The 12,527-nt window shown below is 59.7% G+C and overlaps 1 protein-coding gene across 5 annotated transcripts; it reads left to right on the top strand.

Moving 5' to 3' along the window:
• The first annotated feature begins 925 nt into the window (after positions 1–925).
• ZNF467 (zinc finger protein 467) lies at positions 926–12,375 on the top strand. 5 transcript variants are annotated; one of them, XM_037127373.2, is made up of 5 exons: positions 926–1,395; positions 3,402–3,480; positions 3,964–4,080; positions 4,842–4,955; positions 7,450–12,375. In XM_037127373.2, exons 2-5 carry the CDS (start codon positions 3,447–3,449, stop codon positions 8,946–8,948), a joined length of 1,764 nt encoding a protein of 587 aa, XP_036983268.2. In that variant the 5' UTR covers positions 926–1,395; positions 3,402–3,446; the 3' UTR covers positions 8,949–12,375. The 5 variants fall into 5 exon arrangements, with proteins under 5 accessions (XP_036983268.2, XP_036983269.2, XP_036983267.2 ...); XM_037127374.2 differs by lacking the exon at positions 926–1,395 and adding an exon at positions 1,774–1,832; XM_037127372.2 differs by lacking the exon at positions 926–1,395 and adding an exon at positions 2,834–3,157.
• The last annotated feature ends 152 nt before the right edge of the window (positions 12,376–12,527 follow it).

The raw sequence follows: 12,527 nt of genomic DNA, 5'->3' as shown, positions 1-12,527 counted from the left end.
CCCAGCTCTGGGTCCCAACCACTGCTGATAGGGCAGCACTTGGACTGGGAGAAACTGGAGTCCCGAGCGCCCTTTCCCCTAAAGGGGGTGGGAGGGAGGAAGCTGGAACCCAGGGGAGATTGGAGGAAGAGATTAGGGAGGGCAGGGGCCTGGAATAACCAGCCCCCCTTTCAGCTCTGAAAGGCAGGGTGTGGGGAGCTCTCAGAACGAGTTTAGGTGCCCAGGAGGTAAGGCGGAAGAGAAACGTCATAACCCCGGACGGGGACAAGGAGAAGTCGGACCTGAGGGCTGAGGACGCCCCTCCACACCTGACAGGAAGAGTTTCCCAGCGCCTTAGGAAGCGAACCTGTCCCCCACCGAGCCCAGGGAACTCCTCCTGCCCGCAGCCCCCTTGCCTGGACCCCGCCCTCAGAGTCTCCGCCCAGCTGGACTCTTACCTCGCCCCCTGGGGCCTCCTCTCCAGCCTTGCCTTCTCTCTGGTCACCCAGCCCAAAGCCTCCACCCTACCCCCAACTTCTACTTCGGAGGGTCCACTCATGGCCAGCACAGGGGCCCAGCCCTGACTCCCTCGGCCTCACCCTAGGGCACCAAGGGACCCGGCTCCCGAGGCAGGTCTCAGATCGCTGACTCAGGGCCGAAGGATGTGAGTCTGGTGGATCTCGGCGGGATCAGGGTGGAGAGCGGGGCGGGGTCGGAGTTCCCCAGACCTAACCCCCAAAACCGATAGTGGAGACAATCTCACCGCGGGAGCGCGGCGCGAACACTCCCACGGGTATTCGCGATTCAAAGACAGCAGCGCAGATCCTGGCTCCCCTCGCCGAACACGCCCCCTCCTCGTCCCCCCCAAGTCCTCACCCCCCACCGCGCCCCGCGCTCCACCTTTCTCCTGGCTCCTCCCCCGACGCCCGCGAGCACCCCCAGCAGCCCGAGCGCTCGGCCTCCCAGCCTACTCTCCCTCCTCCACCTCCCCGCACAGTCTTCCCTTCCCTGCCCCCTCGCCCTTTCCCCCGATCCTTAGTTCCCCCTTCCCATCACCTACCCCGGCCGTCTTCCCTCCCGACCGTCACCTGCCCGCCGGTACCCGCTGTGAGCCCGCCGGCGAGCCCTCTCCCGGACGCCCCTGCCCCGGTCGCCCCCCACCGGCGCTCCGCGGTGCCCCTCCCGCTTCCTCGCTCCCCTCCCCCAGCCGGGCGCCCTTCCCCTCTCCTGCTCCCCCGGCGGCTTTTCCTCTCCCCTCCCCGCGAAGTTTCGGGGCTGTCAGTCAGTCAGTCTTTCGGGCCGTCCGCAGCCGAGCTGCGGGCTGCGGGCGCCATTGCGAGCAGAGCCGTCCAGGACCGGAGGCCGGGACGCCGGGGTCCCGTCAGCAGTGGGGAGACCCGACCGGTCGCCCGCCAGGTAAGCGCCCGGGAGGCGCCCAGGGGCCGGCAGCTCCGCCTGCTCCCCCCGGCACTTAGTCAAGGCCCGCCCCGCACAGGTGACAACCCCGGGGTGGAGGCGCACGGAAGGGGGTGGGGAGAGGTGGAGGGGAAAGAAAGCGCCGAGGAGGGGCGCGGGCTGGAGGGAGGAGGGGATGGGACTGGAGGGGGAGGACGTGGGGGGGGTGGCAGGGTTGTCACGAGAAGTGACGGACGGGGAGCTAGAGGAAAGGGCAGGCGCTGGGGACAGGGGCGGGGAGGGGTTACTCGGGTGGGAAAGGGGTGAGAAGCTCGGAGGGGAGAGTGAAAAAGATCCAGAGAGGGGAGAGGGAGTGTGGGAGGAAGCGGGCAAAGGACAACGCGGCTCGGGGACCGGCCCGTGTTGGTCGGTGGGGAGGGGGCAGAGGGTGTTGACAGGTGAGCCCGGGAGCCGGGGAAGGGCCGGGGTGTGCGGTGCGCTCCAGGCGCAGGGACTCCGGACTCGCGAGGCTGGGAGGTGGGCCGGGAAGGATCGGTCCCGCCGGCAAACTTGGGAGGGGGGTGGAGGAACCAGTGGGGGGCAGAAATGGGGAAGGGAGCCACGGAGGGGAGGGGAGGAGAAGGGTGGCAAGAGGTGAGTTGGAGGCCGGGGTGGGCAGGGCCGAGGAGAGAGTCCAGAGCTAGCGGCTAGCGGGGCCCGGGTCTCGGGGGAGCTCCGGAGCGGACTGGGAGGGGGAGGGGCAGAGCGGTTCTGGGGACCGGGGACCCGGAGGGAGGGGAAGCGAGAGCCTGCTGGGGAGGCGGAGGGGGAAGGGAGCCGGGGGCCTCGGAGGGGAAGGAGAGCCGCAGGAGGGAGGGGGCGGGGTGGTGTGGGGAGACGCGAGGAGGGAGGGGACTGAGGTGCAGAGAGGGAGGAGAAGGAAGGGAAAGGGAGTGGGGGAGGAGAGGGCGGGGGGAGGAGATCGGAGTGGGGGAGAACAGCGGGAGGGGGCCGGCGTGGGGAGGAAGGAAAGGAGGAGGGGAAAGGAAGGGAGAGGGTGCGCACCGGGGAGGGGACGGAGCGAGGAGAACGGGGGGGGGAGGGAGGGGAGGGAAAGGCGTGGGGAGCTTTGGGAGGGGGAGGGGAGGGCTGCGGCGGAGGCAGGCCCGGAGCGGGGGTCGGGGGGCAGGGGGCGGGGCGGGGAGCGCCAGCCGGCTGCGGGCAGGGGCGGAGCTGGAGGGGCGAGGCCGAGGCGGAGCTGGGGAGCCAGCCAGATCCAGCGGGGAGAGAGGGCGGAAGGCAGAGGGAGCGGGAGAAGGGAGGGCAAAGGGAAGGCTGCCAAAGAGGTTTGGGGGGGAGGGGAGTCCGCTGGGAGAGGGGCGGGGCAGGACGCTGGAAGAGGAAAGAGGTGGGGGGGGCGGGCATTGGGAGGGATGGCCCTGCGCGGGGGGTTGTGTGGGCGGGTGGGTACCTCGCAAGGGAAGCGAGATGGTTTCGAGGTAGGGTTTTGGGGAGAGGAAGCAAGAGCCATTTCCTGCCTGCGGCGAGGACCCTCCTGTGAGAGCCTCCCCCACCAGTTGCCCAATGGTGACACTCACCTCCGCCCCTCCACTGGCTCCTGTTTCACCAGCTCCTGCAGTGACAGCTGGAGGGCCTAGACCACGCTCTTGCTCCCCACCCTGCTCTCCCACCCTCCACCCTCTGCCCAGAGAATTGATTCATCCCTGACCCGCGCGGGGCAGGATCCCTGATGGGCTGGGGCTGGCTCCGGGAGACCTGCCAGGTGAGGGGAGCTGCTGACTTCTGCAGCTGGCCAGAGCTTGCAGAAATGGCTTCAGGGTCTTCTCTTTGGGCCACCTGCAAAGATCTCTTCACTGTCTGAAATCCCGCTACCCTCATGTCCCTCATCTGTACCTGGGGGCATCACCTGCAGAGCGCCTGGGGAGAGTGGATGGGGAGAAGTCGCAAGGGCCCAGGGGAAACTGCCAGGAGAAGCATATTTGAGCAAGGATGTGTTCTCTCCTTAGGGTGTGTGGCCTGCTGGTCACCAGGAGGAGCGACCTGAGGTTGCCATGAGAGAGACCTTGGAGGCCCTCAGCTCCCTGGGTGAGCCAGCAGAAATGAAGGAACCTGGGGTGGGGGGTGGGGCCCCGGGGGGCCTGCTGGGCTTATTGCTTCTCTGCAATAAATGGGACAGAGCCCTCCTCAGAGACTGCAATGTCAAGACTCCCGAGACCCCTGGAACCCATCAGGCAGCATCCTTTGGGTCTCATCCCTGTGTTTGTGAATGCCTGGCCCACGCCGGAGGTTGTGCTAGACTGTGCGTGCACACGTGCACTCTAACAGGGCACCAGGGTGTGTCATTCACTCTGTCCTTCACCTGTCCCTGACTCAGTACAGAGGGGCTGAGGTTGACACCTGGCCAGCCTGCTGGGGAGCCTGGCTGTCCCTTGCTGACCAGAGACCCTTCCTTCCTGAGCAGGTTGGGAAAAGCGCCTTGGGGGGGCTGGGAAGGGGAAGAGCCCCTGCCTTCGGTCATCCCTTCTGTCCCAGGTGCTTTACCTGGACCCATGCTTCTCCCTGTGACAGGCTTCTCTGTGGCACAGCGGGAGTTGCCCCCCCAAAGTGAGCCTGGGGATGGGAACCATAATGCCCAGGAGCAGATGTGCCCTTCCAGGCAAGAGAGAGCGCCGGGCTCCTGTTCTGGTAAGTGAGCAGGACTCTGCACGTGGTGGCTCAGGGCAGAGTCTTCCTTTCTTCCTCCGATGTTTATTGAGCACCTGCTAAGTGCCATTCCAGATATTTGGGATACCTCAGTAACCAAACAGACGAAGGCCCCTACCTTCCACAAGCATAATCCTAGCGAGGGCAGGGGGTCAACAAACAACCAACAAACAAGCACACTTACAAACCTGTTAGAAGAGGATGCGGCTGGGGCGGGGGAGGCGGTCTGAGACTATTGCAGGTGAGGATGGAGCAGAATACGCCTACACAGGGCGGTGAGAGCAGCCTCGCTGGGAAGGTAAGATCTGAGCCAGATTTGAAACAGCGAGGTGGCTAAACAGATACCAGGAGAAGACATCTAAGAGAGCAGTGTACTAGGCTTTCCGACACTCCGACCTTTTCCAGGGATTTGTCGTGGAACTGCGATCCATCTGGTGGCTTAGGTGGTCCCCAGCTCTCCTCCAAGGAGCCCCATGTAAGCCCAGGGGCAGGGCCTGTCCTTGCTTACGCACACAGATTCCAGAAACTCCTCACAGTTGTGGCTTCATCAGCCTTGCAGGGCCTAAGCAGGAGCCCTACTTGAAGGAGCCTGAGGGCCTGGGAACCCCACCCCTCGGCTGTGCCGTGAGCTGGGTGCTGTCGTTGCCCGTGGGATTGGGAGTGGGGTTTTAAGCTCCCCTGCTTCCTAGCACCAGTCCATCTGTGACATCTGCGATAGCCTGAGGTGGCTTGTTCTCTGCCAGGGCACGAGGCTCCCAGACCCGAGGAAGGCACCCACACGGAGCAGGCCGAGGCCCCTTGCAGAGGAAGCCAGGACGGCCCACCGGGGAAGGCTGAGCCTGTGGGCTCCTGCCCAGGTGAGTCTTTTTGCAGCTCCATCCCAGCAGGGGACCAGGCTGGAGGGACAGGGGCCCTGCACGCTCCAGAGCTGCTCTCTGACGTGGCAGCCACTCCAGGCCCTTCCACCATAAGGTGAATCAGGCCCTGGCACCTTTCTGCTCGTAGAGTTTCAGCACCCGGAGGGAGTCCTGCACCCATAGGCAATGGAGATCAGAGAGGCTGGTCACCCAGAGAAACACTCCAGCAGCCAAAGTCCTACCTTTGCCCTCCACGCCTGCGGTCTTAAGTACAGCCTTGTCCATGGCTTGAATTACATGGTGTTGGATCAACCTTCTCATTGGCCCTCCCCAGCCATGCCCCTCCCCACATTTCCTCTGACCCGAGTGGTACCCAGATGTTCCCAGTCTGTTGCCTGACTCCTCCGTGGTCCGGCCCCTCCCCAGGGATTCCCTCTCCATGGTCCTGCCCATCACTTCCTTCCACTGCCACCAACCGTGTCATCTTTTGCCTGAGTGATGTCATCTATTCTACAAGGACTTCTTTGGTGGCACTAGGCTCAATCTGTTAGGTGGATTGGAAAGAGATGGGCTTTAAAGTGACACAGACCTGTTTGAACCCTGGTTCCACGTTCCCTCGCTGAGTGGTCTGGAACGCTGCCTTCCCTCCAGGAACCTCAGTTTGGCCACCACCTGGAAGTGGCCGTGTCATGCCTCCTGTGAAGGTTCCTGATGATGCGTACCCAGGCAGGACATCATCCGTAGTTGGCACTCGGTACATGGTGGCCATCCTCATTTTTATTAGACACGTAAAGACGCGTTTTTATTAGATACAGAAGGAAATAGAACGCAAGATGTCTGCCCCCCAGAGGCTAAATGCTAGTTGACACTAACAGGAGCCAGAGTAAAGAGTCCCCAAATAACAATAAAGCCATGTCACAAGTTAAGTGTTCGCAGTAAGTGCTCTAGGCATTCGTGTGAGAGATCCTCGTGCGTTGGATTTGTCAAAGATTTTGCTTTGTGCTGCATTGTCAGTAAAGTGTAGACTTCAGTGCTAATGAGGGGGGGTGCTGGATGGGGAGGCATTCCAGGCTGAGGGAAAACTTCAGGGCGGGACAGTCGACGTGACTGGAGTCAGCAGACCAGCCTGGTGACAGTGAAGGGCTTATGTGTGGGAGCGGCAAGAAAGTTGGATCTGGTTGGGGTGCACCTCAGAAGCAGCTAGAACTTCTTTACCCTGTCCATAGGGACCTATGGATGGTTCTTGAGTTGAAGGGTGGCACAGTAAGCATGAAAGCAGTATCACAACGAGATGAGGAGCAGTTGGGGATGGCTGGGTCGGTGAGAGAGACTGGAAATGGATGACACTGGGCCGGGCCGGTGTGATGTAGCCAGGGGTCAGGCTGTCACAGACTTTTCCAGCCAGGCCGGAACTCAGGTCATCTGGTTCTCTGGACTCAAAGATGAGTCACCTAAGGAGCTTTAAGGAAAGAACAGATTCACGTGCCCTGCTCCCGTCGATGCGTTTTGTAGGCGTGCCCCAGGAGACCACGATGTGGCACCAGGTTTGGGAACCATGAATTAGTCTGACCCTTACACTTCCGCAAACTAACAAATATAACTCAGAGAGGTGAGTTCACCAAGGTCACACTGCTCCTTAGTGACGGAGGAGACCCCAAGGGGACACTCTGGGTGTGGGCCTTCAGCCCCTTGCTCTCGGCTGGGCCATTCCAGTGCTCAAGGAGAGGCAAGCTCCAGGAAAACCCACTTCAGACACACTCCCCCAAAGGCTGCTCTGCTTCTCCAGAGGTGAGCACCGTTCACTGGTTCCCTGTACAGGAAACCCTCTCTTTCTGAACTGGGATTTTTCACCTGGCTGTAGAAGCAAGAGCTGGAGAGGAGGGGGCTGGAGAGACTGCAGGAAGGAACACAAAGTCCCCCCAGTGGAAAGCCTGAGAGCAGGGGAAGCTCAGAGGTGAGGGTCAAGGTCCCCAGGTAGTCAGCCCAGCAGTTGGGAGGAGGAGGCTGCAGTCCTTACACCGAAGGAAGCAGGGAGGTCTGGGAAGGGGAGCTGTTTGGTGATCAGCAGGCCGAGCCGCAGCCAGTTTTCAGGACTCCGGAGGGCAGCTGCCTAACTGAGGATCAGAGGCCGTGGTTCCAGAAAGGAGCCCGCCTGCCGGACAGGACCGTGTGGGGCAGCCTCAAACCCAGAGTGAAATCTGAGGATTGGAACTTGAGCAACATCCATATTTGGATGCAGGGAAAGCGCTCTACGTGACTAGGGTGGGCCTGGGGGAAAGCCGCCCCCCCAGGGTGTCTCCCCAGCGCCCTGCCTGCCCAGAGGGAAGGAGGAGGACTGAGCAGTGGTCTTCTGACTTGGTCACTTCCAGGAACCTTCCAGTAGAGGGGACAGAGCAGAAGCCAAACTGCAGGGCTCCAGAAAGGGGTGGTCCACTGGTAAATAAACGTTACAGAAATAAACGGGCTTAATAGATGCTTTGTTTCGACTTTTTAGGAGACGAGTGGATGATTCGGAAGGTGAAGGTGGAGGAAGAGGATCAGGAGGCAGAAGAGGTCGAGTGGCCGCAGCATCTGGCTTTACTCCCCGGCCCCTTTCCTGCACCTGACCTGGGGCCTCTGGCCGCTGCGTATAAGCTGGAACCTGGAGCCCCAGGGGCACTGGGTGGGCTGGCACTGGCCGGGTGGACTCAGGCCGCAGAGAAGCCCTACGGCTGCGGGGAGTGCGAGCGGCGGTTCCGGGACCAGCTGACCTTGCGGCTGCATCAGAGGCTGCACCGCGGAGAGGGCCCCTGCACCTGTCCGGACTGCGGCCGCAGCTTCTCGCAGCGCGCGCACCTGGTGCTGCACCAGCGCAGCCACCTCGGTGAGCGACCGTTCCCGTGCTCCGAGTGCGACAAGCGCTTCAGCAAGAAGGCCCACCTAACCCGCCACCTGCGCACACACACGGGCGAGCGGCCCTACCCGTGCGCAGAGTGCGGCAAGCGCTTCAGCCAGAAGATACATCTGGGCTCACACCAGAAGACTCACACCGGCGAGCGCCCCTTTCCCTGCACCGAGTGTGAGAAGCGCTTTCGCAAAAAGACACACCTGATCCGCCACCAGCGCATCCACACCGGTGAGAGGCCCTACCAGTGCGGGCAGTGCGCACGTAGCTTCACGCACAAGCAGCACTTGGTGCGGCACCAAAGGGTGCACGAGGCGGCCTGCCAGTCCCCTCTGTCTCCCGACGCGCCCGCCTCTCCGGGTTCCCCTGCCCCGTCCCCGACCCCATCCCCTCCCGGACCCAAGCCTTTCGCCTGTTCCGACTGTGGCCTGGGCTTCGGCTGGAAGAAGAACCTCGCTACGCACCAGCGTCTGCACCGCAGCGAGGAGGGCCCTTTCGGATGCCACGAGTGCACACTGGGCGCCGCCGCCGACCCTGCAGCCGCCGATCCCCTGGCCTGCGCGCACGGAAGCACAACGGCTCCCCAGGACGCTCCGGCCAGCGAGCGGTCCTACTCTTGCCCGGACTGCGGGCGCGGCTTCGCCCACGGGCAGCATCTGGCGCGACATCGGCGGGTGCACACGGGCGAACGGCCCTTCGCCTGCGCGCAGTGTGGGCGTCGCTTCGGCTCGCGGCCCAATCTGGTCGCCCATTCTAGAGCCCACAGCGGCGCCAGGCCTTTCGCCTGTGCGCAGTGCGGCCGCCGCTTCAGCCGCAAGTCTCACCTGGGCCGCCACCAGACGGTGCACACGGGCAGTCGGCCTCACTCTTGTGCCATCTGCGCCCGCAGCTTCAGCTCCAAAACCAACCTGTCCCGCCATCAGGCCATCCACACGGGCTCTCGCCCCTTCTCCTGCCTGCAGTGCGGCAAGAGCTTTAGCCGCAAGACCCACCTGGTGCGGCACCAGCGCGTCCACGGGGAAGCAGCCCGCCTGACCTGTGACGCTGACCTCCCCGCCCCAGCCTGGACCGCGGCCGCAGAGGTGGTAGCCTCCCCACTCTTCTTCTGAGCCTGTGCTCATCAGGCCCTTCCCTGGCCTTCTGTTGCTGCCTGGTTGGAGAGAGCCAGGGCCAAGACCCTGCTGGGCATTGTTACTCCCCCTCCATCTGGCAGGAAGAAGTCTGGGAAGGATACCAGCTTTGACGCTCTGTGACAAAGACCGTGCTGAGTGCACCCTTGCTGGGACTGTTAGGGCTGGAGTCTTTGGAAGGCTCCTACCAAGAGAACCCCGCTGGAGAGATGTTTCCTGGGCCCTCCTTGAGCGTAGAAGTTAGGGACCTTTGTCGGGGAGGGGAAGAATGGTCATCTGTGTACCTACCACGTCATTAAAGTAAACACTCGAAGGCTCCAGGGCAGGGCTGTTCATTGAGTTGGGGGAGGCAACCCCTGACTCGAATCCACACACAGAGGACCTTTCCTTTCCTATCTGGGTGGATTCCACTTAGCCAGTGGCTGGTAATCTCTCTACCAGATCAAAATGTGATACGTTGAATTGCCAGCCCCTCCCCGCTCCCTGCTCCCTGCTCCTCACTCAGAGATTTGATGAGGAAGGAACATTGGCACGTACATTTCTCACGCCAGGTGTTGAAGGCCGGAACTGTGCGGATAGCACAGGGAGGGGGCAGGTAGGTGCCCTTTGCCGTTCCCATGGAGACGTGCCGCGGAGGGCCCTGGGGCTGGAGAGCTTCTGCCTCTGTAGCTCTCCTGAGGGGACCTTGGTAAAGCAGCCCACCTGCCACTCTGCCTGGCACCACGAGGGAAGACGTTAATGGCATATGACATTTTTTTCTCATACTTTTAATTTTTTTCATACTTTTAAAAAAGATTTATTTATCTTTAGAGGGGAAGAGAAGGAGAGGAAGAGAAATATCAATGTATGGTTGCCTCTCGTGCATCCCCTGCTGGGAACTGGCCTGCAGCCCAGGCATGTGCCCTGACCGAGAATCAAACCACGACCCTTTGGTTTGCAGGCCTGTGCTCAATCCACTGAGCTACGCCAGCCAGGGCTGTCAGGAGTCCCACCCATCTTGATAATGGGTGCTCGATCCAGATGTCTCTCTCCGTGGCTGGGCCTCCCCAGCACAAGCAACAGGGAAAGCTGGCTGGCTGGCAGTGAAGGGGAGCAGCCGGATGTTGGGGACCGAGCTGAACCTGGAGTGAGAAGTCCTGGGTTTGAGCCCTTGGAGCAGGGCATTCATTTCCTGGGCCTCTGCTCTCTCATTGCAATAAGATTGTTGATGTTGGTGAGAGGCAAGGGAGGGGGCATGAATGCAGTGAGCTAGCAGTGTCCTGGCCACGAATGAGTAGGTGGTCCGGGGAATGTGACAGGGTGGCCACACACAGGGGCCACTGTGTTGCCTTGGCCATATTTTAAATACTTGGGCCTTTCACGCAAAAATCTGGGCTTCCAGCTTCCCTTGTGAAAAGTCGGGAGATCCAGCAGCTGTAGCTGGGGCTGAGTGGACCTTGGTCTCGTTACACTAAGAGGCAGGGGCAGGAACGCCGGGTCCGCAGCCCTCGCCGCCCCTTGGCCTCCCCCTGAAGGTGCTGCCTGGCCACTTGGGCTCATGATTCACACAAAAGCAACATTGACCCCCCAAACATTGGGGGTCCTACCAACGTTTCTCTTTCTCTAAATGTTCTGAAATTCTTGTGTAAGAACAGGGTTTAGGTCCTACTGTGTGCTCAGTGAGACCTACTGTGTGTCAGCCATTCTCAGGATTTCCCATTCACTTGAACCTTTCCGACAGTTCCTGGACACAGTAGGTGCTTATGACATAACAGCGGCCTCGTTACTTCACCGCTTCTCACTGCAGGAGTTAGGGAGGAGGCACCAGCTTTGGACTTTGCTGCTCGAATGGACTTTGTCAAGTAAAATGTGAAAATCGAGGAAGGGTATTTCTGGTAGGTGGAACAGCAAGAAAAGTACATGGGCTCCTGTGGGCATGGGGGGAGCGAGAAGTCCAGTGAGGTGAGGTGAGGACCGTGAGAGAGAGCAGTTCGCGGTGGGGCCGAGGCCAGCCCGTCGTGGCTCCAGGCCCATCTCCTAAGGATGCTGCCCCCACGCCCCTCCCCACAGTGAGCTGGGCTCAAGGAAGAGAAATCTGGTGATAGACACATACACATTCATTTTCTATCCAGGAGCCACTCACAGAAGGACTCCCTGTGCAAGACCCTTGAAGACCTTTCAGGAGGTCCTTAAAGTTGTGTTGAGGAAGGGGAGGGGCCGAGTTCATGGCTTCTCGGCTTTCCTTTCAGCCCCTATAATATACCAGGCATCGCTTGGATCTGTAATTGCACATGGCGCCCAGGCTGGAACTGAAGCCCCTTTTCTCCTACCGGATCCCAGCTTGTCCTTCCTGAGTCAGAACTCTAGAAAGGCAGCTTCCTGCTACTCTGCCGAGGGCCCCTTTCTTCAGGGTTCTGTTGTTCTGCCCCATCCCACTCTCAACGGTGAACTTCTGCTACCCGGTGAGGGTGCACGAGCCCGCCTGGGGCTCCCGGCACGGGCCCGGCACGCTATACATCTCTCTGCAGTGAAATAAGTACATGAGATGTTGCCAGTCTGACTCAGTGTAGGGAGACTCTTTGTGGTAAGTAGGGAGAAGGGCTGAAGGGTAACGGGGAAAGGCCCCCCAATAAACGGTTCTACGGTTTCACCAACAAAAATAGTTCCAACACAGAATCTCCTGGAAACTTAAAAATATACCGATGATACCCTGGTTACCCTGGTTGGTGTGGCTCAGTTGGAACATCGTCCTCCAGAGCAAAAGGTCGCTGGTTTGATTCCTGGTCAGGGCACATGCCTGGGTTGCAGGTTCGGCCCCACTCAGGACACAAGTGAGAAGCAGCCGATCAATATTTCCCTTCCTTCCCCTCTGCCTGAGATCAATAAGCATGTTCCCAGGTGAGGATAAAGACAATTTTTTTGGCAAAGTTGCTTGAAATATCTTTTAATTTTTATATAGTCTAGAGTAGCATGTGGTCACCTCTTTGTCCCTGAGATTGGTCATTTGTGCTTTAAAAAAAAAAATTGGTGAATGATACCACAAGTGGGTCAATTCCATTTTTTTTTAATTCTTTTTGGCTTTCTTGATTATCTCTAATACATGGCCACTATTTCACAAATGTTTGCTCTTATTTTCCCTCAAGTCTTGGTTTCCTTTGCCACCTGTTCGTGCCTCCCTGCGGGTTTGTTTCACACACTCGTTTAGGCCCATCATTTCTGAGCACTGGCTTAGCTTCAACCTCCGCCTTTGGTATGTGGTGCTTCCTCATCTTTCTGTTCAACCTATTTCCCTTCTTCATCGACACATGGGTTATTTAGGAGCATAATTCTTCCATGAAAATGTCTTTTTTTTTTTATTGGCTTCTAGCTTAAAAGCTACAGTATGGTCAAATATTCAGTAAAATACTTCCAAATTTGTGTGGTCTTATTCCAGAATTTACTAGATGGTCCATTTTTGTGACTGTTCTATGTCTGCTCGGAAGGAACAGTGTTCTATTCACTCACCAGTTGAGCCAGTTCTGTGGAGTTAGCTGTTCAGAGCCTTCCTAGGATTGCACTGATTCCTGGAAAAGGTGTGCT

This window comes from Artibeus jamaicensis, unplaced genomic scaffold (assembly GCF_021234435.1).
Source record: "Artibeus jamaicensis isolate MK-2021 breed Jamaican fruit bat unplaced genomic scaffold, CSHL_Jam_final contig_718, whole genome shotgun sequence".
In the NCBI taxonomy this organism is placed as follows: Eukaryota; Metazoa; Chordata; class Mammalia; order Chiroptera; family Phyllostomidae; genus Artibeus; species Artibeus jamaicensis.
Note: the sequence above shows the minus strand (reverse complement) of the source record. Positions and strands in the feature narration are given on the sequence as shown.

Bases quoted from the DNA above. Each gene is read 5' to 3' on its own strand.
- ZNF467 (XM_037127372.2), top strand. From the start codon at position 3,125: ATGGGCTGGGGCTGGCTCCGGGAGACCTGCCAG. The intron at 3,158-3,401 runs GTGAGGGGAGCT...TTCTCTCCTTAG, and splicing joins GGCTCCGGGAGACCTGCCAG to GGTGTGTGGCCTGCTGGTCA. The intron at 3,481-3,963 runs GTGAGCCAGCAG...TCCCTGTGACAG, and splicing joins GGAGGCCCTCAGCTCCCTGG to GCTTCTCTGTGGCACAGCGG.